This window comes from Lactuca serriola, chromosome 5 (assembly GCF_051521515.1).
Source record: "Lactuca serriola cultivar US96UC23 chromosome 5, Lser_US96UC23_V15, whole genome shotgun sequence".
Taxonomy (NCBI): Eukaryota; Viridiplantae; Streptophyta; class Magnoliopsida; order Asterales; family Asteraceae; genus Lactuca; species Lactuca serriola.
Window position 1 is genome coordinate 73,795,474 of NC_136412.1, and position 27,225 is coordinate 73,822,698.

At 35.5% G+C, this 27,225-nt stretch overlaps 1 protein-coding gene across 1 annotated transcript; it reads right to left on the bottom strand.

Annotated features, from left to right (window-relative positions):
• Positions 1-4,771: 4,771 nt before the first annotated feature.
• LOC145049602 (vacuolar protein sorting-associated protein 60.2-like) lies at positions 4,772-26,903 on the bottom strand. The gene is made up of 6 exons (XM_078997987.1): positions 26,876-26,903; positions 26,552-26,638; positions 26,405-26,478; positions 26,216-26,327; positions 25,988-26,145; positions 4,772-4,834 (listed from the first exon to the last, which is right to left on the bottom strand). Exons 1-6 carry the CDS (start codon positions 26,901-26,903, stop codon positions 4,772-4,774), a joined length of 522 nt encoding a protein of 173 aa, XP_078854113.1.
• Positions 26,904-27,225: the final 322 nt, after the last annotated feature.

Consider the following 27,225-nt stretch of genomic DNA (forward strand, 5'->3'; position numbering starts at 1 on the left):
AACGAGTCATGAGAACGACATTATTTGGAGAAAATGATGCAGGCGTGATAGATTATATCGGCGTAAAAACAATTAAAATATAAGGTAAATTACAGAAATAGTCCCTGTTGTTATATGAAAATTTTGGATTAGGTCCCTGAAAGTCTTTTATTGTAGATTTCATCCCTAAGGTTTCAATTCATTTTGAATCAAGTCCCCGTTATTAACACCTTTTAGTTTTTACTGTTAAAATTAGGTGAATTTAGTTATATACCCTTACTATTCTTAACTTAATTTTGTATTATTTATAGTTTTTTGGAATTGATAAAATGAGATTGACCCAACCTCTACCTTCCCTCACCCCACATCTTCATATCTACGGTACGAATGCAAATCGATCCCAATCATTGGACCTACAAATCAATATTAACCATTGGTCCTACAAATCGATTGCATATGAAAACCTTAGGTTGCGTTTAATTACGGAAAAACAATTTTCATTTTCCGTTTTTTGTTTTCCCTTTTCGGTTTTCGTTTTCTGTTTTCATTGAAAAATTTAGAAAACGCGTTTAGTTAAACTTATTCATTTTTCATTTTCAGCTTTAGAAAATTAGAAAACGTGTTTAGATGTGTATTTTTCTATCGGTTTTCATTTTTAGAAAACGGCAGCGGTGGTAGGGTGTGGGTGGGGGTGGTGACGGTAGTGGGTCGGCGGCGGTGGTGGTGATGACAGGTGATGGTGGTGGTGGCGGCAATTGTGTCAGTGGTGGTGATGGCGGCGACAGTGGTGGAGGTAGTGGTGCTAGTTACGGGTTAGTGGTGGTGGTTGTGGTGATGGTGATGGTAGGTTGGTGATTGTGGTGGTGGTGTTTGGTGGATGGGGGTGCGAGTGTGTGTTTGTGTGTGTGTATGTGTGTGTTTGTGGGGGGTAGGTGTGAGTTTGTGGGTGTATGGGTGTGTGTGTCTGTGATGGTGGGGGTGGGGGTAGGTGTGGGTTTGTGTGTGTCGGGGTGTGTGTGTCTGTAAGGGTGGGGGTGCGGGTGTGGGTAGGTGTGGGTTTGTGTATGTGTGGGTGTGTGTTTGTGGGGGTGTTGGTGGGTATGTGTGTGAGTATGTTTGTGTGTGTGTGGGTGCATGGTGGGTATGTATGTGTGTGTGTGTTTGTGGATGGGTGTGTGTGTGTGTGTCTGTGGGGGTGGGTATGTATGTGTGTGTGTGTGTGTTTGTGGGTTAGTGTGTGTGTGTGTGCGGGTGGATGTGTGTGTGTGGGTGGGTATGTATGTGTGTGTGTGTGGGTGGGTATGTATGTGTGTGTGTGTGTTTGTAGGTTGGTGTGTGTGTGAGTATGTATGTGTGTGTGTGCGGTTGGGTGTGTGTGTGTGTGTGTGTGTGTGGCGGGGGTAGGGGTGTTAAGGTGGGGGTAGGTAGAGGTGGATGGGGTGGGAGTGGGTGTGTTTATATTTTAGAAAAATTTTGGAATTAGAAAAATGTGGAAAACAATGATTATGAGTTTTCCAAAAATTTTCAACTTCTTTGTAATTTTAGAAAACCGAAAATTTTCATTTTCCGTGAAAAATTTAGAAAAATAGACGAACTAAACGCGTTTTCAAAATTCTCACTTTTATTGGAAAATTTTTCCGGAAAACGGCCCATTTTTCCTCAACTAAACGCACCCTTAATCTTTTATATTATATGTAAACTGATACAAATTGTCAAGCTTCAGACCTACATATTAGCCTTTCAAAAACCTGCACATTCTTACCAACCTTCAAATCGATCACATAAATCAAATATTAAGCCCATTACCACTCTACCCAACCCAACCCTCACCATCTTTTTCTACGGGAAACCACCTGTAACTTCGTTTTCTCCAGTAAATCCATAAATATTCATCTTACACTAAATCATCGTCTTTATGTTCCGCCATTTTTAAACCCTTCAAATCCTTTAATATTTATCTTACATGCAGTCCATAAACCATCAAAAGGTTCCGACATCACTCCTTTTTTGTTATTTCTAATACAAACGATTAACGAAGGACCCATATGTGTTTCATGAATAAGAAAATCAGAAGTAAATAAACAAAATTTCTGAATAAATGAACACCCTTGTTTTTTGTTCCTTCTTGATACGAACTTTGGCGCACCATCTTACTGTGGTCAAAATGTTAGAACTTGGAGTGGGGAATGGAGTTTTTGGGCTCTGCAAATTGATGAATAAAAAACCCAAATGTCTGGAAATCGATTGTGCAGACCCAGAAATCAATGAACAAGAAACCAAAAAAAATCATAAATTAATTAACAAAAAATCACTGCAACTTTAATGGCTTCAACGTGTTCGTCTTCTACCTCTAGAGAAATCGACAAGTAGAGAAGAACGAGAGGGAGCAGAAGGAAGAGAACTAGTTGGAGAGGATTAGGTTGAGGGTCCTTAGATCAGTGGTTGGAGTGGGGTGGCGAGAAGAGGTGTAGGGGCGGAGCTTGAACAATTTATTTGGGGTGGGGGCGGGGGCGAAAGTATTATAAACTAAAATAAATGTTCTTACACACAAAAAAAATTGTTTTTGCAAATAAACACAAAAGATAACTAGAAAAAGAATTAGAACTTAGCCTGACGACCTTTAATGTCTTTAAATTCATCAATTACCGACTTCGAATCAATGTTTTCAACAATTTCTCTTTCTATGTAAACCACCAAGTTGTTTGCGAGAAAGTCAACCAACATCGTATTGCGAAGACGGTTTTTGAATATTTTCATTGCTAAAAATCTCCTCTCTGTTGTTGTTGTACAAATTGGAAGTGTCAAGATTAACCGAACCACTCTATCAAGAAAATAATACGTCTTACACTTCTAAGTTTCCACAAGACCCTTGCATAAGTCAGCCATAGTTGATACATCACTAAGCTTGGGATTCTTTGTCATAACAATATTAAAAATCTCCAATTGATGTCGTAATTGAATTCTCTCTTGCTCCGTAAAATCTTTGGGATAATACCTCTCAGCAAGACGACAAATTTGATCAACTTTAATCACTTTTGGGTGTTCTTTTGAAACTAAAGTAGAACTAAGACTTAATAGCTCCATTGCCTAATCATTGAATCTACTATTCAACTCATGTAGTTGTTTGTCCAATATGGCTGTAAACAAATCCACTCGATAAAAATGTTCAAAAGTAACATGATTATATGTTTTTCGAGGCCGGTATTGAGTAGAACTATATAGAGCAATCATATTTGGCATATCTATTTGATGTTTTTCACAAAAAAACTTTACCTATGCAAGTAAAGAATCCCATCCCATGTTTTTGAATTCATTTAGACCCTCCTTTGTTGCTGAAACTAACTCAATGGCATTAAGAATATCCTGGGATTTCGTTTGTAGAGCTTGAGAAAAAACATCAGTTTTCCCCATTACTTCCTTTATTAAGTGAAGAATAAAAACAAACTCAAATGATTTTAGGAAACAGTAAGCTACATTAGCATCTCTATGTTGAGAATAAGTAGCAGATATATCATCAATTATTCCCTGGAGAACAACACGAGTACAATCAAAGATGTTAAGAAAACTACAAACATAACGAAAATGAGAACTCCAACGTGTTTCACCGGCTCTTCTTAATGTCCCAACTTAATTCAATCCTTTACCTGATTCGATTTCACCTAGTTCCAATAATTGTTCAATCTCAGTTTCCTTCGCCTTTTGTAACCCATCATGACGCTTAATGGAAGTACATATTATATTAATTAAAAAAATAAGTTTGTGAAAAATTGGTGGACAGGAATAATTTCCCTTGAAGCAGCTACCAATGCTATTTGTAATCTGTGAGTAAAGCAATGAACATAATATGCATAAGGACAATCCTTAAGACAAGTGTCTGTAATCCATTCCATTGTCTTCTCATATTACTAGCACCATTATAACCTTTCCCGCATGATCCCTTCTACATCAACAAATCTCAAAATTATCACCATTTGCTCTTTTTTAGACCCATCCTGTGACTCATCAACCATGACACAAAAATATGAATCACCCACTTCACTACGAATATGCTTTCTAAATTTATTTGCAATAATACTAATAATTTCTTTTTGAATTTCTCCAGAAGTATATTTTAAATTATAAGGAGCTTTCTATAATATACCATTTGCAACTTCATCATTATAAGATGCTAGAAGATTTAGTAGTTGCAAAAAATTACCATGATTTTTGGAACTAGGAGATTCATCATGTCCTCGTAAAGCACATGCTTGGAATGTAAACCAACGAACTTTGTTAATTAAAGTTTTTAATCGTAAATGAATCTTCAATATTTGTGCTTCGTTTTGCTTCATTACAAGGATGTTTCTTTGAACCTTTAGCATGATACTCTTTATGACGTATTTAGAAAGGTCGTAGACTCATATAAGTTCGTATTACTTATTCCCTTAAATTAACCAGATAATCCCACATTTGTTTTCGTTTAGCAGGATCTCTTTCTAGTTGTTTAAGACCCACCTCATTAGGATTTGCTTGTGTAGCTTCAGAAATATCAGTCTCTTGTTGATTTTCATGTTCTTGTGGTTGTGGTTCACTTGTTGAAGCTTTGTGACGTTTAATCTCTATATTTTCATCATGAATTTCTTCATTATCAACCTTTCTTTTGAATAAAGAATCAATCGTTTTCATATTTCCCATGATTGTATATATAAAAATCAGAATAAAAAAACAATTCATTCAAAATCAGTTAATCAGCTATTCAGTCCTTTAACTTATATCACATATTAGATTAACATAAGCAAATAAGCAATGCTCATCATTCATCACTAATTAGTCGAACAAAGAAGAGAATGTTTAACAATGTGTAATTAGTTGATTCCTAAATTCCAACAACAATCAAATATAGAGGAAATCTTCATATCAATGCATAAGTTCATTCTAGACAAAAGCAACAAAATAGGCTCCTGGACAATTCCAACTTTCTAATTACAAGTATCCAACAACTAAACAAGTACAACTATAGAAATTAGAAAAGAAAGAATCCTTAATCCCTGAAAGACTGAAATAGGAAAGAACATCCGCCAAGGTGAAAGTTGAAAGCATACCTAATTAGCAAAGAATTGAGGATGAAGATTGTAGTAGAATTACGGTTGTGCAGAACAGCTGAACAACAACAGGCAGTAGCACCGCATCATCCAGTAGGTGACGGTGGTAAATGGTGATCTGGCAGCTTTGATTTAACGATTAGCGACTAGCGATTGAGCGAAGAATTGAGAATCGGGCCTGGGGGATTGGGGCGGAAGCTTTACAGATTGAATGATGGTCGATGATTGCTTCTATATCTCTCTTGGATTGGCTTCTTGGAAAACAGACATTGGATTAAGTCAGGAGGGGCCACAACCCAAAACTCACATTGTTGGGCCTATAATTCTGAAAATTAAACATACATACTCTACTTCTAGCCCAAAATTCGGGGGGGGGGGGGGGGGAAACCCCTCCCGACCCCATAAAAGGTGCGCCTCTGAAGAGGTGGTGATAAAGGCCTGATGTTGTGATGACGAACGATGTGCTAGGTGTGAGAAGTCGACGAGAAAAGATCTCAAAAGGTTCGGTGGTCGAACATGGGTTTGTGAATAAGACATCAACGGTGAAATAGTAATTTAAACATATTTAACGGAAGAAAATAAACAATGTTAATGATTGGGACTTGATTCAAAATGAATTAAAACCCTAGGGATCAAATCAACAATAAAAATCTTTCAAGGACTCAATTTAAAATCATTGTACCACAGAGACTATTTTTGTAATTTATACTTTTCTGTCCCAAAGTTTTCTTTTGAATCTATCGGTTTGCAATTTTATTTTTATAACGACATGAAAGTTTAATGAATTTTTAATTTTGTTTATACTTAGTTATTAAATTTTTTTCGTGTTTGATTTATATTTGAATTATTTGAAATTGTTCACATCCATATGACTGGTTACAACTAGTCATAAGGTTAAATGTAAACAATTTCAAATAATTCAGGAGTAAATGAAACACGAAAAAAAATCCAGTAACTAAATATGGATAAAATTGAAAGTTCATTAGTGATTCAATTCCTTATCCCTTTTTGTAATCACATCTTAGTTTATTTTGTATATTGGTAGTAATTACTTAGATTGATAAATTTAATATTAGTCACTACGATTTGCTTTGTATCATGTTTATACGGAGTATTACTGTAACATCTTAATTTTAAGGTATTTCCATTTTTAGCCCTTGATATGAGAATTGTGGCAATTTGACCAAAATGGCATTTTTGTAAATATGGGACGTCCTCACATATGTTGGGCATATGTAGCAGGATCCCAAAGCCTAATTTATAGGGTTTGGACCATATTTGAACATCCTTAAGTCCCAAGTCGCGTATCTCCCATCAGCCTCCAACCCTATTTCGACCCTCTTTGCAAGCCCTAATCCTTTTGAGGCCATTTTGAGCTTGGTATGTGTTTTGGTGAACTTGAACGAGGAAGAAAGAAGATGAGATCATCCTAAAAGTATGGAGCATCTTGGATCCATAATCACATCATCTTTGGACACCCTTTGAAGGTAAAAAGCTTTGAACTTGATGAAGTTATGCTTAGATCTAGTTTGGCCATGAAGTTTTTGTTCTTTTGGTTCTATTAGTTTTGTATTATGAGTATGACCTACTTTAATCCATTTAAGTTGTCCTTTCATACGTTTTGGTGTCTAGATGCATAAAAATTTGGACTTGTTTGTTATTTTCACTTCCATGCATGAGTTTGGATGTCTTTACGGGTTAAGAGGTTTTGATTTTTGGTATTAAGCACTTAATGGCCATGCAAGACCATATAATTGGAAAGTTTATGGTTAAGGACAACATTTGAGGTCTAGATCTGTAGTTTGGACATAATAACTTAAGAATTAAGCCCTTAATGGGAAGGGAAAGGGGTACCAAGTGGTACGTTGCGCAAACGCGGTCAACCACCCATCTTTTGGTCAAGAAAAGAGTACACATCGCGTACCAATTGAGTACGCCTAGTGTACTCAGCTGTATTGAATAGGTTTGACTTTGACCAACTTTAACCTGAGGGTATTTTGAGTTTTATTTGAGATTTGTCATTATTTGGTGAATAAGTGACGGGTAGAGCTGATTTTCGGAGTAAATACCTATTCAACTATGTGTTCAGTTTAAGAGGTGAGTTTTCCTCATTTGACTTATGGGTTGAAGGCACCAATGTTAGCCCACTGAGTTATGTATCCTGGTTTAGAGGATGTTGCTATCATGTATTGATCTGTTAGTACGAAGTCCTAGTATGTAGGATGTTGTTATGCAATAGTGATCTGTAGATCTGCCTGTTAGTCTGTTGATTGGCTATATGATTATTTGTTACTGTGATATGTTATCTGCTATGTTATGCCGACATAGTATGGATGGTTTGAGGCGTTACTATTTTTTTCTGAAGCCAATAAACTTGGGAGAAAGCCATACATAAGTTGTGGGGACAAGGGGCAAGCCAGACTTATGTTGTGGGCTCGGGAGTAAGCCAGGCATGTCCTGTCATACTGTGGGCCCGTAGGAAAGCCAGATTCATGATGTGGACTTGCAGATAATCCAGTCTATTAGTTGTAGACCCAATATGCATGCTATTATATGTTGTGTGGTGGTACTTTGGGGGAACTCACTGAGCTTTGGATTATAGTTTTAGTTTTATGTTTCAGGTACTTCGGATGACCGGGGCAAGACGAAGGCGAGATCGTACACATCATTCGATGATATGTTTTGGGAGATTTTTATGATGTATTGATCATTGGAGTATTTGTATTTGACACTTGATTTGATATGGTTTTGGTTGAAAACAATGGTTTCTTTTAAATTATAAATGAAATTTTATATCGTGATTTTTAGAATGTCACAATTACATAATAGAATATGTAGCATATAACCATATTTTAGTTTATGGCTTTAATCCTAGTCTATAAGTTAAACGATTAAGTAGAGTTTCTTTTTTTTTCACCTGTAAGTGAAAAGAAAACCCATAAAGAAGAAATAATCAATAGAGTTTCACAAAGGCAAAAAGATACATATACAAGCAATAAAAAAATAAGACTAAAAATCAAAAGGAGCATGAAGAAAAGGAATATATAGAACCAATGTAATGTCCCGGAAATTACAAAGAGATTTTTATTCATTAAACATATCAATCAATTAAACATTTGTATCGATAACCATTGAATAATATAAATTTGTGGAAAACCGTACATTACCAGAGTTACATTTACAAAACTATGGAAACGAATATATTTGATATGTGTGTACAATCCCATTAAGTCCTTCTCACAAACAGCCTATAAAGCATTTTATCCACAAATGTAAGCATAAATTTTAGTGAGATCCCCAATATACCACATATTCTATCATACATATAATACATCCACACAAGGTCTCCGCTCTAGCTTCGTTCTGCCAACTCTACAATTAATATGAGTATAATATACATTATAATCATGCATAAGACTAACAAGTCTATTCCAATCCCAAGTGAAGGCTATAGGTCAAATCATAGTCTTAAAATCACTTCATGCCATGGGCTACCCCATGGTATTCCCTTTTAATATCAAGGGCCATATCCTACTCTTACAAGTAAGTATCATGGGCTACCCTGATGGTCTTTATACAATTACCATGGGTTACCCTCATGGTCTTTCCATGTAATGCCAAGGGCCAAATCCTGGTCTTACAAGAAAGTGTCGTGGGCTACCCCCATGGTCTTTCATACGCTTCATCAGGGGCTAGCTCCTTGCCTTTTATATAATTACTAAGTTCATATGTAGTAAGGGATCGGAGAAACAGACGAACAAATGATCCACCTGAGAGCGTACAATCATACAAGAACATCACAATAAGGCATTATATCAAGTGTTCTCAGGCTATCCAACTTAGACTACATAAAACTAGTACTATCATTACCATATAATCATATAACATAAACACCTAACATATACTAGCAGATTACATATCCTTGGTAACTAGCCTTCCTTTATTACCCCGTCATTTATCACTTCTCAATTAAGTCAGTCGATGGTAAAACCTACCAAATCGTGATAACTTGCATTCCCCAGTTACCCTAACCAAACATAACTCCTAACAAAATTATACAAAATACATGCAAGACCTTACCATTCTAACATAACAGGACATCAAGTGTCCTACACCGGACATGTATAGCAAGGAGTCATCCTTGATAGCTAGCTTTCTCGTACTTAGTACCACTATCTAATCATGAAAGGAATATACAATGAGATATGTGGCATAGTGAAAAACTCACCTAGAATGAATAATTGGAGAAGCATGACAACACTCTCACTCCTTGTACTAATCAATCCCACGAGAAGGCTAACATTAAATAAAGATCCTTCCAAAATCAGCAACCCAAATCCTCCAAGTTTGACCCAAAGTCATCTAATCAAAATTTAACGGTCAAAGGTCCATAAAGTCAACAGTCAACCAAGTCATCAAAAGTCAACGGTCAACCAAGTCAACACTTGCCACGTCATGGGCCCTCCTTGACCATATTGTGATTATGACAAATTTTCTCAAATCTTTATTAAGAGCTTAATCCTTACCGATCAATGCTTAAATCTTTAGATCTACTTCATCTTAATGACTTAATGGATAATGTTTCCAACTTTATCAATTAGGACCTCACCACAAGACAAGAGCCTAAGCCCTATGTCCATTAAGTCCTTAATATAACAATAACTTGCTCATGGATACAAGATAGCTCCAAACATGACTCTTTTAACATTCTCAGAAACCAAAGGACCATTTGAGAGCCACAACAAGATCTGGAGTTCCTCAAACTCCAAGTGCATTTAAGGAAGGGACCAAAATGACCTAAAATGAGCTCAAACTTGAAACAAGAAGAACAAAGGTCAAGATGTTAACATTATGCCTTCAAGAACTCAGAAATTTGAAGAGAGTGATGGATCCAAGATAGCCCATTGCTTCTTTGCACCAAAATTAACTTCCTTCTTCCTCAAGCTTCACCAAATTATAAAGAACAAGCCCAAAATCAAGCAAATAAGCTCTTATTCTTCCATTGATACTAGATTTTTGTTTAGGTAGGATGGAGGTTGGATAGAATGACCTAACCCTAGAGTTAATGTCGTTAAATATGGAGGAAACCCTAGAAATCATGGGCTTAGGTTTCAACAGCTACCACGTCGTGGTCATCCTCATGTCACGTCGTAGAGATCACTAGAGACACACATTTTATCTAACTCATTCCACGTCATGGCACTATAAGTGTGACAACCCGAAAACTTCTAGCTTGCATTCTTCATTTCTTATCAATAATAGACTCGTTTTGCTATCTTGTAGTACCATTTAGGGTCTAATGGAGCGTTCTAAACGTGTTATAATCAAGGTTGGAGTGTGGAAATGGGTTAAATCAAAGTGTAGGAATCAAAAAAAGGCCAAACACTCCAACACATGGAGTGTGCGGCCACACACATGTGTTTGCGGCCTCACACCCTTCCCAACCGCACACTCCACCTATATATACCACACTTAGTCATTTTTGAACATTTCTTTCACTTCTTCAAGCATAGAACTCGAAATCCTCTCAAGTATCATCCTAATCTCCTTGAAGATCTTCATAAAAGGTACCAAGAACACCAAGAACACCATCTGACAGCACACACCATCTGGCAGCACACATGGCCGCACACAGGGCCGCACACATGTGCTGGCAGCACACTAGGCCGCACACACACATATAGTGTGTATTTTGGCCATACACTCTCTTGTATAGCCTTATAAACCCTCATACAATCATATATGATTGTAACACTTCATTATAAGTGTTTACTAGTCCTTAAGGTGGTCCCAAAATCATTATTCAGTCGTTCATAACACTAATTATATTCATATATATGCCAATATATGCTAAATAGGATTCGTGTGTGTACTCAAGCCACCACTTGATACTTAGCAACTGATCCAACATTTTCATCAGAACCAATCACTACAGGTGAGTTCATACCCCTTAATCAATGTTTTAAACTGTTTTTAAATGTTTTATGGGGGGGGGATACAAGTAGGATTATGCTAATTATTATATCAATCACATGTGATTAATAAGCAGCATTCAAATGATTGGCTACTCATTAGCCGTTTTACTAAACAGTTTCCTTCAAATGTCTTTCATAAACACTTTATGTGTTTAAAACTCCTTAATTCTCTGTACATTATACTCTGTATATTACTTTTCAAACTTATTTTCAATTGTGTTTCAAACAAATGTTTCTTTATATTAAACCGTTTTATCAAACCCATGCCTTCGAAACCGTTTTATAGATCGACATCAAGTCGATCTTTTCTTAGAAAATATTTATGTTCAAAGGTTTTACAAAACTTATTTTATGCTTTTAAATTATAAATTGCATGCCTCTATATGTATAGTTACATAAGAAATGTTTAAAAGACTTAGGAAGGCTATCCGCCCTATTTCCTTTTCGCGCTTGAGATGTGGTCTAGTGGGATATCGGGTACTCGTCCGAAGGTCGTTTAAATATTAGTTATATAACATATGTACATATATAGTCATAAAGGCCCTTCCAGTTCATCCCATTCCCTTGGGTAGCAAGGGTATACATCCATGTTCATACGTACTAGTTAGATTACTAGTAAACTACCATATGGGTAGTTTAGGAAGATACTATAACTATTACTAGAACGCGATATCATACTATGAGTCAGTTCATTCATGAGTCAATACTTACTACTAGAAGAACATATACAACTATACTAGAGAAGAACATATACAACTATACTAGAAAGAGAACATATACAACTATACTAGAAAGAGAACATATACAACAATACTAGAACGATTACATTACTATACTATTACATAGATACGTTTACATGGTCACACTTACATGAGTACCATTACATGATCACAATTACACGAGTACACTTACATATACATAGAACAGATGTCACTAGGTGCTATAGCATGGACCCAGTTCAGGATCTAACTATACTGATGAATCACAACGCAATTGTGATAGTTATATCGAGTATACATAATCATAGTAATGTGGATGCTCACGGCTTGCAGATATGCAGGGGTCGTGGGTAGGTCCCAAAATCCCTTTGATAGGGGAGCGTACAGCCTGGGATCTAGACATCACATTATACCTTATCCCTCAAATAAGGCAGCTGAGTACCGATGTAGTTATTTACTACAAAGGCTACAGTACTTACAAGATTACCCTAGACTTAAGGTAATTGGTATGGTTGTAATTCGACACTACACCATAGTACTATTTCGTTTTCCCATTACATTCACTTCGTGAACATTCACACGATGCACGATAATGTAGAAACTATATTTTGATAATGATAGTTACACTGGGGAAAATTACACACTTTTACAAGAAACGAACATTTAGAACAGTTAAGTCTTGGTAGAAGACTACCTTGAGAACAGTTAGGTCTTGGTAGAAGACACCGTTATATAATATGTAACAACCCGAAATTTCATATCACTTCTTGTAACTCAAATTGTAATCCAATTCGATCAACCAAACGCCGTTTCCAAATCCGTTTCCGATTTCGTCAATTAATTAAGTCATTAACTTGTATTAATCTAAAATGACTTAATGGGTGTCTTAATGCCATTTGAAATCATTCTAACACCCCATAATAGTTATCGGAATAATTCTAGAATCGACCATATCGGGTTACGGCAACTTGGTCGGGTGCGACCAAAAGCCCCGCCTAACGTCGGTATCGGGTAGAATTTCGCCGTGTCCAATTCCCGAACACTATATAAATGATTCAAAGCTTTCATTTGAAGCTTTTGGCCATTCTTCCATAAACACTTCCAACCTCTCTCCTCTTCCATAATCAAAGGTCCAAAAACAAAGATTTAAGGCTCCAAATCAAAGAGGTAACATCCCTAACTTGTTATCTAACCTCTTTAGCCTTCAAATTGATGTTTAAATGGAATTTTAGGACCTAGAACATGTGTTTACGGCCAAGGATCAAGCTTGGGCCGTAAACACTTAATAATGGGGTTTTTAAGCCAGTTAACCCTTCCAAATCATTGTTGGGACTTAGATATGACTTTGAGGCTTACAAATTGGGACTTGAAACACTTAAAACATGAATTTTGAAGGACAAAAGAGAGTTTACGGCCAAGGCTTTTTCTTGGGCCGTAAACTCCTCAAAAATGGGGATTAAACACCTTAAATCATGTCTAAATACCTTGTAACTCAACCAATAGCCTTGTGGTAAATCCTAGATCCATCTAAAAATAGTTTGGGGGTTTATAACACATCAAAATACCACATATAGGAGTTTACGGCCTAGGCACATACCCTTTGGCCGTAAACTCATGAAACCATGCCAAATGATGCCCCTAATTCACCCAAAGGCTTGGAAAAATTTCTAGAAATCACATGTGATTGTTTTAAGTGTCAAAAATTAATTATTCATGAACATAGGAGAGTTTACGGCCAAAGAACATATGTCTGGGCCGTAAACTCCTAATTTGATGTTATTTGATGTCCAAAAGTGATACAAAGCCTTGGAAAATTAATTAGAATCACATGTGATTACTCCTTGTACCTCAATTCAATTTTTCTTGACTCTAGGAGAGTTTACGGCCGTAAACTCCAAGTTTATAGCCGTAAACTCCCTTTTAAGTGGTATTAATTCATTCAAATTATTCTAAGGCATTTTAGTAAGTCATTCTAACAATCCCCAAGTCCAAACAAGCCATTAAACCCTCAAAATCACACCAACATGAGTTTACGGCCGTAAACTCATGTATGTGTGTGTTTTGTGGCTGTAAACTCCCTAATATGTTTACTCTTGGGGAGTAAACTCAAATCCCAAGTCCCTAGTGTCATTACACGTCCGAAGATGTCACCCGGGTCACTCCAAACGCTCGTTTTGAGGTGTTTAACCTCGTTGGAGTGAAATGTTCCATATAATTAGTAATTGTAAATCTAATTAGATATATATGGGCATTATTTCATTTTACATAGGGACATCGCGAGTAATCAAGCCCCGAACCAATGTCTAGTATCCGAAACCGTCGCCTTTCCGAGTCTGGTGAGTTCATACCCCTACCCTTTTTCACTGTTTTTCACTGTTTTCAGGGGGGAACACAAGCAATGTACAAGGGTTTCTTGTACTCAAAAACTTGTTTTCGTGTGTGTGTTTCACATTTTATATGCTTTAAATACTGATTGATACAATTGGTAACCATTCGAGCATGCAGATCACGTAAACATTTATTTGTGAAATGGGTTATATAAACTGTTATGTTTTATATATTTCACAAATGTTTTCCACATTTTATCAGTTAAAAGCATGACATTAGAACATATGAACATGAAACTTGTACACTGTTTGTCCTCAGTAACACTCCTCAGATATACGCGAGTGGAGGACTATCATATTATTACTAGTAAATTTGTTATTCATGTATGATTGGAGACACGTCCTCGGCGAACACTCCACAGAGATACGCGAGTGGAGGACTACACCCGTAACCAGAATCTCTGGGATTTAGAGAGTGTGACTTGAGTGTATAGATCTATACGGGGCTGACTACCCCACACCTGGCTGCTAGCTACAGCCGAACCGAAATGGTTTAAGGGTGACGAAAGTCATAAGGATGTGGACAACTTATTTCCACAAGTTCAGTCTATAGTATGGTTATGGAACTCGCAATTAGGATAACAGAGATTTACTTATAGTAATAATGAATACATCTTTTACATTGATAACCAACATTCAGGAAAGCATGGGGCTTTCCTGGGGAAAACATTTACATCACTAGAAAAGTGTAACAAACTGGATAACCTTACATCTTTTACAATTGGTAATATACAATCAGGAAAGTATGGGACTTTCTTGGGGATCCATTGGTACATAATCAGAACAGAATAACAAAACAGATAACCCAAATGTACATTTTCACAAGGGTAAACATGTTTTCAGTGTACAACTTTACTTTACATAATGTGAAACAACCAACCAACCTTTTTAAGAAAATGTGGGATTTTCATGGCGTGTGTTACATTTTCAGAAACAGAAAGGAAACATGAACATTTTCCAAAACAAAAACTACTTATGAACTCACCAGCGTTATGCTGATTTTCAAACCGCTTGTGTTCTCAGGTCATTGATAGAACAGGTACCCGAAGATCCACTTAATCCAGGTTGGAGTGCGTACAAGACCCGTTCGTTTTGTTTCTATATATATACTATGTATCACAAACTGTACTACTTTACTTTTGAAAAAATTGTAAAACTTTTATATGTAATGTAATGATTGTTCTACTTTACTTACTATGTACATAGGATTTGATACTCAACATGGAGTCAACCCCGGAAATGTTTCCGCCTTCGGTTTTCGGGGTGTGACATAATAGTAGGAATCATAGGGATTTCTAGAGTTTTTCAAACGTTTGTAGTTGTTTTACAAACATTTTTACATTTACAGTTCATATACATTTTCCATACTTACCGTTCATAAACTTACAAATTCTTACATACAAATTAAGACACTAAAATACTTATGATCTCACCAGCTTTAAAGCTGATACTCGCTTTCAAAATTACTTGTATCCTCAGGTCATCATAGACAGGTACCGATGCAAGGATTAAGGAAGATGGAGCTCGTTGAAGATTCATCTTTCATTTTGATTTATGCTTTAGTGTTTATCAAAATTTGACAGAACACATTTGTATAATAATTATATTATTAATGCAATGGATGATGTTGTTTCTTGTTTACTACTTTACATTGTTGTGATACTGTACATGACGTCCTCCGCCCCAGAACGTTTCCGCCGTTCTTGGTTTTGGGGTGTGACAAGAAGAAAGCAAGCCTTTGATGACACATAAACAATGACACACACTAAGTTACAATATGCATTTTGTGTGTGTCCTAAAAATAATGTCAGCTTTCTAAAGGTTGAAGAATAGAGGGCACTCATTTGTGCGTGCCCTAAAATTAGTGTCTAACAAAAAAATTACAAACACGGAGGACGCTTAACTTAAATGTGTGTCATCTATAAATGTCGCGTTATAATTTTTAGCTCAAACATGTGTTTTAACAGGGGGAAAAAGAAATCCTCTCAAATTCTAAAATTTTGAAGTACCCTGCTTCTGCACTCTCTCCTCTGATCTCCTTTATCTCTCATAAAATCACATAGAGCCATTCTCTCCCTCCTCCTTCTCTCTAATCCTAGAAACAACCACTGGCCATTCACGATGATGTCTTCTTACCCTTTCCTTCTTCCTTGCTGCATATTTGTGACCTTCGTCGAAGATATCTTCTCCTCCTCGCCGCCATCAACAACCCACATCATCATTTAATTATGATAATAAGGTTTTTATTTTCCTCACTCAAAGCTTTAGGATTAATAATCTGTGTGTATTCTATAAAATGCATTTGCTTTCTTCAAATTGTAAGAACCTTCAACTTATTCAACAAACTTAAGTTATATGCATGCTTCTTAAAGCCTCATTTCCTCACTTTATCTTCTTTTAGATTAAAACATACCGCTTTTTTGATCTATCCTTTTTGTTTACCAGGTGCATGTGCTTGTTTCTTATTGTATCCTTTTTTTTTGCTTCTTACTTACTGCTCTTGACTATCCACGTATGAGAAATGTATAACTTTTTGAATGTTGACCAAAAGGTGTTCGTTTAATGCTCATTTGTTACTCAAATGCACACACACATGTATATATATATATATATATATATATATATATATATATATATATATGCGTTAAACGAACACTGTTTTCTGAATTGGTTTTGAATGTAGCTTTGCGCTTTGGTGTCTGTAGTTTCTTAGTGTCTCTAAATATGTTTCCTTTTTTGTTAGTTTCCGCCGACAACATGCACCAGTGTTGTTTGTGTTCACAATTAGGCCTCTATTTGTTAGGTTTTGGTTGAAATCGTTTATATACTTCCTTATCTACAATCGAGATTCTATGGAGTGTGGAAATTATTTGTTAGTATTAGATTTGGAGTTTCTGTTTGTTGTTATAGCTCTTGTGTATTTATAAAGCTTGTACTTGGAGACTCTATTCATGCCTAATCTTAATTGCAGTTTCGAAGCTTACTTGATAGCGTTTTTTCTATTTAAAATTGATACAAAATTGCACTTTAATGACACACAAACAATGGCACGCATGATTTACGATACGCGTTTTTGTGCATCCTAAAAATAATGTCCGTATAAAAAATGAAGGATAGAGGACACGCATTTTTGCGTGCCCTAAAATTAATGTCCAATAAAAAAAATTAAAAAAACGGAGGGCACTTATGTTAAAATGAGTGTCGTGTAGAGATGTCGCTTTATATTTTATGAAACACGCAATTTCATCTTTGGGGGGAAATAAAAATCCCTAAAGTTTGAAAGGCTGCCAGTTTATCCTCTACCTTATTTCCATCGCTCTTTCTCTCTCAATCAATACCCAAAAATCCCTAATATCATCATCACTCCTCGCCAATCACTGTCGGCTACCGTCAGCCTTGTCCTCGGGCGACGAATGGAAGATGTCCATGCAACTTGCACAATCGGTAAAGAGCTAGGCCACGGCCAATTTGGTTTGATGTATCTTGATCGTCTCTCTCACACACATAGAAATACATTCCCTTCTTCGCTGATGGGTTGCATGTTCTTTCTTTCTCTCTCCATACTTTTCTTAAATCCTCCGCAATCTCACGTCTTTTCACCAAATTCCTCTCTTTACAGCAAAACCCTTATTAATAACACCCTTCGTTGTCAGTTTGGATTTCATACGATCTCTATCTCCAACTTTGTATTTAGCCCTCTTTAATTTTGATGAGAGCAATGACACCATCGAGAATGTCAAAGAAAAGATCCAGGTTCTTATTTCTCCTTTATTCATACCACTGATTTCGATTTTGATTCTTCTCGTATTCTCCTCTGTAAAACCTTAAATGGAAAAGTGATACATATATTAATCATGATTTCCTCCTCCTTCCTTGATCCCCAATTCTACGCTCTAAGCATCTCAGGTACGCTCAGTTCCATCTCCCTTATTCTCGTTTTTTTATTGCTCAGGTAAGACATCCATCTCCCCTACTTTTCTGCTTCTTAATCCTGTTATGATACATGTTCACAATCGCACACAACACCACACACACATCCACATGTTTACCATTTTGAGCATAAATTTAAGGGTCTGATTTTCCTGACCTAAATTGTGGATTTAATGGGCTGCGATGGAGCTACATTACTTAATGACAACTACAATATTATACTTCAAATTTTGAGCATAAAAAGTGTTGGTTTTTTAGCATTCTAACACTCCTAAGTGTACATGCAACCCTAATAAACCTTGGATCTATGTTTTCTCTAAAACACATGCAAATAATAATCTCCAAGGTTTACATCCTAACTAGCATGGCATGAAGAACTAGAATCATAAAACACTAGAAGAATGACATACCTTTTGATAGTGATTGATTTCTTGGAGTTTGAGAGCCTAGCACCAATAATGTGAATGCATCAAGTGGAATCACAAATAACCACAAACTTGGAAAAACCTTGAGAGAATAATATGCTATGTAGAAATCGGCCACCACAAAGTCTCACACAACTAGTTGCCATTTCTTGCAATATGTGCATCTTTATATAGTGTGGAGGATTAGGGTAAACCCTAATAACCCATGTCTTTTCCTTTCCAAGGATCCATGGGTTAAAAGCTCCATGGATCATCCATGGACCCCCATGCATGCTTAGCCCATTCCTAATGAGTTTAAGCCCATATTATATAAAATGCAATAGCCCATGTTTAATTAGTCTTCCTTTTAATCACTAAATTAATTCATAATTAATTTAAGACTAAAACTAATTAAATAACATGACTTCATATTAATATATTATAACTTATAATATATTAATAAATCATAAACATACTATTCTTATAAGTTTATCCATATAAATTGTTTGGGTGAAGTGCAACCCAAATGGACCATGCCGGGTAGGGTCAAGTATATACCAAATAAGTTATGGACTTAGACACCTTATCCAACAGTCTCCCACTTGGATAAGTCTAATAACTGTATTTGCGCATATTATTTCAGGAACCAACCAGCAATCGTAGCTCTCGAAAACTCTGTTGAACTATGAAGCGCCATTTTAGATAAGTGATCATATAATCCTCTGTTCTCATGATATCAGCCGGACAAATACATGGAACAACGTCGTACTTATTGTCCAGCAGTTTGTTTCCCGATTTCCGATTTGTTTGACAAAGAACTAAATTGAACACATCAATTAGGTTCTGACCGGGCCCAGTACATAGGTCAAAACAAAATCATCGAGGGTCCCATATATCGCTTTTATTTCTAGAAGTAATAGATAAACTTCGACTCATATGCTTGTTCTACTACTTGTTGAATTGTACACAAAGGCACGTTTTATAACATCAAGTTACTGATGCGTTTTCATGCAATCAATGCACAACCAACTCATAGGCAACAACTCATATCTCTAGGTTTGAAGACTTATATCATATTACCATCTCACGATCACTCAAGATAAATTCCATGAAGTGATACAAGTGAGCGTGGGTTAATTCCAATACTCATAACTTATGAGCACTCATGAATGTTGTAGCAACCATTACCATGACTAAACACATTTAGCCATCTACAAACTCGATTCATGACAGTCTTAATTCATACCTACTTCCAACATATGAATGACTGTGGAGTGTTTAAATAACTTAGTCATTCAGAAAGAATAACTTAGCTATTCTGGAAGTCAAAACATGCAAAGTGAAACACAATAATAATTGAATCCAATATGGTCTCAGAACCATTTTGAATATAAATAAAACCACCTTTTATTTATCACCATATTGATTACACATTATTCATTGTATAATGTTTTAAATAATCAACTTAATACTTGAATAAAAACAACAGTTGTCCCATGATCCTAGCATGTACACTTTGTTTTTCTAAACAATAGTTAAGCCATACTCCAAGTATTCACACTATGTTTGTCTATGATCTTTACTTTGTGAAAAAAATCAATTGAACATGATTCCAATGATGCTCATTTCACAATCCCAAATCCTTATTGTAAATGTAAGAATTCCTAATTCCTACCATTTACCAAAAATCTGTTAGATTTTAAACTTATATGCACTGATCCTGTCGTAATGATTATGCACAAGGTCACCAAAACCTTGTCATCAATCATTATAGAGGATTCCAAAGGAGATCAACTCTATGGAAACGAAGTCTCATATTCAAAGTACATTGCTTTGAACATCCTTCTTGCATTAAGGTTTTCTAATCTTACACAGATTGAATAACTTCCACCTATGGAGACATTTCCATAGTCCCATTTTGACTATCACTTCTGAACAAGAGTTTCCTCTTTTCAGAAAATGTCAATATGGTCCTGCCAAAATTAACACTATACTTCCAAATGTCCCTGAGCAACCAATCTTTGGCAAACCTCAGATTGTCCTCGACAATTGGTTAATCACTTTAGTTATATCCAGTTCTAGACTTTTCCCTTCTAAATGCCCTGAGCATTTGGAAAATTTAGAAAGGATGAATATTATATCACCTGAAATCGATCCTATATCGGAAGCATATGGGACACAATTCATGATGTCTCACATAAAGACATGATACTAGACCAGTCTCTTGCTATAATATTTTTTATTTGCCATGTTTTCAAAATTTAACTGTGAAGAGGGATGCCGTTATCATAATCGAATTTTGATAACGCAATATATATAGAATTTCTTTAAGTTGAACCATTCCAACATAAAATACATACATATATATATATATATATGTATATATATACATATATATATATATATATATATATATATATATATATATATATATATATATATCCTTGACTAAAGATGATTAAAATCTCAATCTAAGCTTTTAGAATTGTATTGAAGTATAATTTCCTCTCCTTTAATTATAGCAAAACAACTTTTCCAACCCCTGCAACTTCACGAATTAAAACTTTTGTTTTTCTATAATTAACATTGCTAGCTTGCAATAATAATAATCATAATTATCATGCTCCCACTAACATGATGATTGTTAGCATAACACTTATGCTCCCACTAGCTTTGACATGTATTCAGAAATCGATTGGACTTCTAAAATTTAGATTCATACACCCTTCCGTAGATGCCTCACATGTGTGTCTAAAAAATTTCAAGAGCTATGAAAAGGGATGCTGTAATCATAGTCTCAATTGTTTAGACCTTTGCCATTTCTCACAAGTCCATGTTAGTGTGCCGGTTAACCACACACGCTCCACTAACGACTTTTGAAAATGCAAATAACACAATTGCTATCTACTTAAAATCTACTTAGTGAAAGTGTTTCCTCACCATCATTCTCATGAATCGGAGAGAAACCTTATGACACTTAGATTTTATGGTGTATGAGTTCCTATGCATGTGAATTTGTCAAAACCATAATCACAAGACAAGGTTAGTGACAAATCCAGCCTTACATGGATTGAACTTGTTAAATCTTAATTTCTTGTCACCTGGTAGCACAAGGCCCATCAATGCTTCCAAGCTGTTATGCTCACAATTTAGAACTAACAGAACTCATATGCATAGTTAACTTAATTGGCACAAGAATTGTCAACATGATAGGTTACAAACCTCAAGTCATGTGCTAGTGATAAAACACAGGTTTTACTCTTGATTAAATCTTTAAACTCTTTCAGGATCTTTAAGGCTCCCACTGTCCTCTTGACATATAAGATTCCCTAGTCAAGAACCATTCCTTGACAAAAAAATATTCAAGGCGTAGTGTGGATTCTTATCAAGACGAACACTTTACACAGTTGGTCTTAATTGGTCTTTGTCTCATCCAAGACATCACAACTTCCCAATTTCAAATGTACAAGAGTAGAAAACATTTTTCACTACATTTGATAAGTGTTTTAAACCTTAATTTATGTCACTTAATGTTACAATCCTGGAGTATAACTCTAAGAATTGTTTTGGAACGAAGTACAATTCCTCTTCTTATTTTAACCATTCCAACAATTCATGACTCCTCTTCTCAGCCATAAGAATACACTAAGATGTCCTTAGAGGATCAAATTGTGATATGGTTTCAAAATCATTAAGATGATTATAAAACATTATACTAAAGTACTCTCATCTTTTCAGATTTGAGAAACTTTTAGCTCTCTGCCAAATTTGATTCTTCTCATCCGTTCTGCCATACATTAAAACCTTTTCAATATTACAGAATTATACTTAAACTTGCAAGTATAACCATACTTACTAAACTTTAGTAAATCATGACGAATCGATCTTTGTGGTGGACCTTGACCAGCACACACCTAGTGTACCCGATCCCTTTAGTCCTATCCTTGTTCACATAAGGAATTAGTCTTAATTTTCCAAAGATGAAAATTCTCATCCGTCATATAATACAACTTGTATGATTCCAAGTTTCGGTCCAATTGAAACTTGGGTGATAGGAACCTTTCCTCATTTGGTAAATTCTGACACTACCACAAACGAAAGAATCAAATCCACTTTCCATTATTGCTATTACTAGAAACATATAAGCAACAATTTTTCACAAATGCCATTGTAAGGATATTTTTAAAATAAATAAAATTAAAACCTTGTTTTTTATTTTAAAAAATTTGCGGAAAAACTTATCCTTACAATCTATATGAAACCCTTGTTGTTATCTATTCCTAAGTAATATATCATAACTCTTAAGCAACAGCTCAAAATTCTGATCACCGAACCATGCGATCAAAACCCATCTTCGCAATCAGAATCAGCGTATACTTCCTTTAAGCTTCCTATCTTTTCTTTGATTCTTAAAAACATCAACATGTGACCCATTCACATTATGTAATAAGAATATCCAAATAGGAACTTAATAGAGTTAGATAGTGGACTCTAACTGAAATAGAGTTTAACTTCTTGACTTGATCAACCTTATGATCTTTCAGGTAAATAAGGCAGCTTCGCAATCAGTGTCCCTCCCTTTGGCAATAAAACATATTTACCCTTTGGTAATAGCACATGAAACTATCTCAGACTTAGCCTTTCTCTTGACCATTTGGTCAACCGAGTTGACTATGGCCGATCCCTTTCCATTGGGAAGAGAAATCCTTTTTCTAGATATCCAATGCTACCATTGTCAATGTCCATTTAAGGTTTGGGAAGTTGATCTTCTAACAAAATTTGCTTTACTAGTGTTCCAAATCATTGCTGATTCCGCAGCACCAAGCAAATAGATAAGATCACTAAGGGTCATGTCATAGTCTGTCTCATAGTAGTTCCAAAGGGAGTCACTATGTTACCAAGAAAGTGATTGAACATCCAACTTTGACAAGACTTTGACACCCAACTCTCCCGGCTTGTTAATATGTGACTTTATCTCCAAGATGTGAGCACACATAGACTATGCTTGTTAATAGGGCTTGAGTGACCTTAAACTTGTGGGTTAGGGAGAATAAATAGAGGAGGTGGAGGAAGAGAAGCATGATGTTGAGGGACATCATCTTTAAGAGGAAAGCTTGTTCCAAGAGATTTGGGAAGATCATAGTTGTCTGAACCAGACATCTATAATGGGAGATAATCAAGTTAGTTGATTCAAAATCCTTAATATAACACCCAATATGAAATATTAAGGCTAGGACTCAACACAATATTTTATAACTTGAAAGAGGGATGTCGTAATCCAAGCTATAAGATATTTGAAGGTAGGCGAATGACGATTCACCAATTTCCACCACGAAAATGAAATAATTTTATTAGGTTTTTCCTGGGTTTGAAATTCCTAGATCTTTTGAGATTCATTGAACTTTTCAATGGCAGGTTTCGATCTCGAGTGTGCCCTTCAAGTTTTGTGACTGGGATGTCGAGGATCACAAAACAAGGTGTGAATAACCATACTAATTCACTTGGTACCCTTAATATTATCACCTAATCAATGTGCCGGTTAACCACACACGCTCCATTGATCTATGACAAACATTAAGTCACCCTTCGTGATCCTTACTAGTCCAAGTTAGTGTGCTGGTTAACCACATACGCTCCACCAATGACTTGGTAAGGTACAAAGTGTAAATTCCATGGACTAGCACCATGTTCACATTTTTCCTAAAGTAACTAAGATTGGGAATTAAAATATTTAGTTACTTTATAATAATCATTATACTTTTAATAAGGATTTAAAGTCATTGTCCTACCCGTTCGACTAACGACCCTCCACCGATCAAGGAAGCGGTGGGTGAGAGTGGACACCCATTAAGTTACCATTTTATAGGAAACAACCTTATACCCCCCTTATAGACCGACTTCGTGAATGAGGCCTACTAACAGTAAAACGACTTAATCTTATACATATATATATAAATATTAACCATTAATCTTATAATAGTATAAGGGTTGAATTTTAACTTCTAAAACTTCTAGGGTATGGAATTAAAGTTTGTGTGAGACTTTACAAATTCCAAAACTTGAGGACAAGTTTTGAACAATTCAAAAACTTTTGGATATTCATAACTTATGAGTTTTAATTAAGTGTTTAAAACTTTTAATGAAGAGTCTCTTTGAAATCCATAACTTGAGGACAACAAGTTATGGAGTCCATAAAAACATTTATTAGAAAAAACTCTTCAAAAGTGTAACTTATGACTTCTTAAAAAACATTTAAAAGAAAAAACTTTTGGAATTCCATAACTTGAGGACAAGTTATGGAGTTCATTCAATGTCATAAAGATCAAGAATTATACTATCAAACAATTTGCACATAATTCCTATGATCTATCAAAACTCATAAGTTCATGAACATTCATAATCAACAACTTTCAAGAATCATATAAGCATATATAAACTTGAAACTTTGATTATAACTTTGAAATTGGTCCACCATCATCATTACCACATCAAAAACAGGTTTTATAAGTTCAAAACAGTTTAAGGTAATGATTCTAGACCAATTCCAGCACGAAAACTTGAAAATCTGCACTCAGGCCTGCCAACTCGTCGAGTGCATGAACTGACTCGGTGAGTTGGTTGCATATTCAAATGGACTCGGCGAGTTCCATGAAGGACTCGGCGAGTCAGCTACGCATAATGCAGTTTTTCGACATTTTTCAGCAATTTGCATCAAGTATTCAAGAAAACAAGCCTAGTCTCTGATACCATTGTTGGGTTTTGAGCATTCTAACACTCCTAAGTGTACATGCAACCCTAATAAACCTTGGATCTATGTTTTCTCTAAAACACATGCAAATAATAATCTCCAAGGTTTACATCCTAACTAGCATGGCATGAAGAACTAGAATCATAAAACACTAGAAGAATGACATACCTTTTGATAGTGATTGATTTCTTGGAGTTTGAGAGCCTAGCACCAATAATGTGAATGCATCAAGTGGAATCACAAATAACCACAAACTTGGAAAAACCTTGAGAGAATAATATGCTATGTAGAAATCGGCCACCACAAAGTCTCACACAACTAGTTGCCATTTCTTGCAATATGTGCATCTTTATATAGTGTGGAGGATTAGGGTAAACCCTAATAACCCATGTCTTTTCCTTTCCAAGGATCCATGGGTTAAAAGCTCCATGGATCATCCATGGACCCCCATGCATGCTTAGCCCATTCCTAATGAGTTTAAGCCCACATTATATAAAATGCAATAGCCCATGTTTAATTAGTCTTCCTTTTAATCACTAAATTAATTCATAATTAATTTAAGACTAAAACTAATTAAATAACATGACTTGATATTAATATATTATAACTTATAATATATTAATAAATCATAAACATACTATTCTCATAAGATTATCCATATAAATTGTTCGGGTGAAGTGCAACCCAAATGGACCATGTCGGGTCGGGTCAAGTATATACCAAATAAGTTATGGACTTAGACACCTTATCCAACAAAAAGTTACCTGATTGTTAACTCTGCCAGCTGGCACTGCATGTTCACTTGGAGCTGTAGGCAGATTAAGCTCTTCATTCATATCGGGCTCATTATCAGGTTGAAGATATGAAGGTACCCCTTCACCTTCAGTTTCTTGACCCATGTCTGCCTCCAAAGCATCAAGTTCTGAAACATTTCCATAAAGTGAAGTTAACATTTAAAAAAAGACAAATAATAAAAATAAATTTTTGCTTACCACCCATGAGATCATCTTCATCAATATCATCTAGCACACTGTAACTTCTACCAACAGATTCTTGTATCTCAATGCTTATATCCATCATGTCCATCATTTCATCTTGCATATTCTAAACATAAAAACTAGACTAAATGGTCTATAATTATAAAGTATCAAAAGAAAGATATTCATAATATTTATACTAACATCAATGTCTTGTATCTTCACAGTTTTCATCATTCCTTTCAGCTCTTTGTTTGCTAATTTCAAAGTTCTCATATGCAAGATACAAAATTTAAAGATAAGTCTTTGATCCCATTTGAAGCAAATGCTTGATAATTGTGACACATACTATTTGCTGAGCATCTTTAATCCCTTCTGAAGTGAATGCAACTTGATCCAGGTTGAATGTTTGATTGTACAACATGTCACATTGTCCTTCTTACCTGCTCAAGTATAACTTACTTTCATTATCAACTTTCTATCTTTGTTTGGAATATGTTCAAGTTGTTGATGGAAGCTCTTGGGTTCATAAAACAGGATGTACGTGTAAGTAAGATAAAATCTTCATTTCCTTCTTTCTTATTATTCAGATTTTATAGTGTATGATTTTATGATTTGGATTGCAATGAAAAAGATTAGATATAGAGATGCTCAAGTCTCTGCCACCATATTCACCTGAGCAACAGGAGTACATCACAGCCATCCAAAATGAGGATGGATACAATTGGGGGTAATTCTAATTCAGGCACTTTAATTCTTGATTCTAAAATTTGTTTTGTTCTAAACTTTGAAAATTTACTCTCTTTTTTTTTTCAATAAAAAGTTATAATCATGTGCTATGGGGAGTTCCTACAGGAAGCTATGCAACTAACCCTAATGGTTCATGTTGTATAATAGAGTTTCGGAACATGGTTTAGGTTAATATTTATTCATCTTCATAATTTATAATTAGACTTTTAAAAGATTTATTGGACTTAATTTTCATGATGATGTAATGGAATGCAGAGACTTAATTTTATAGGTTT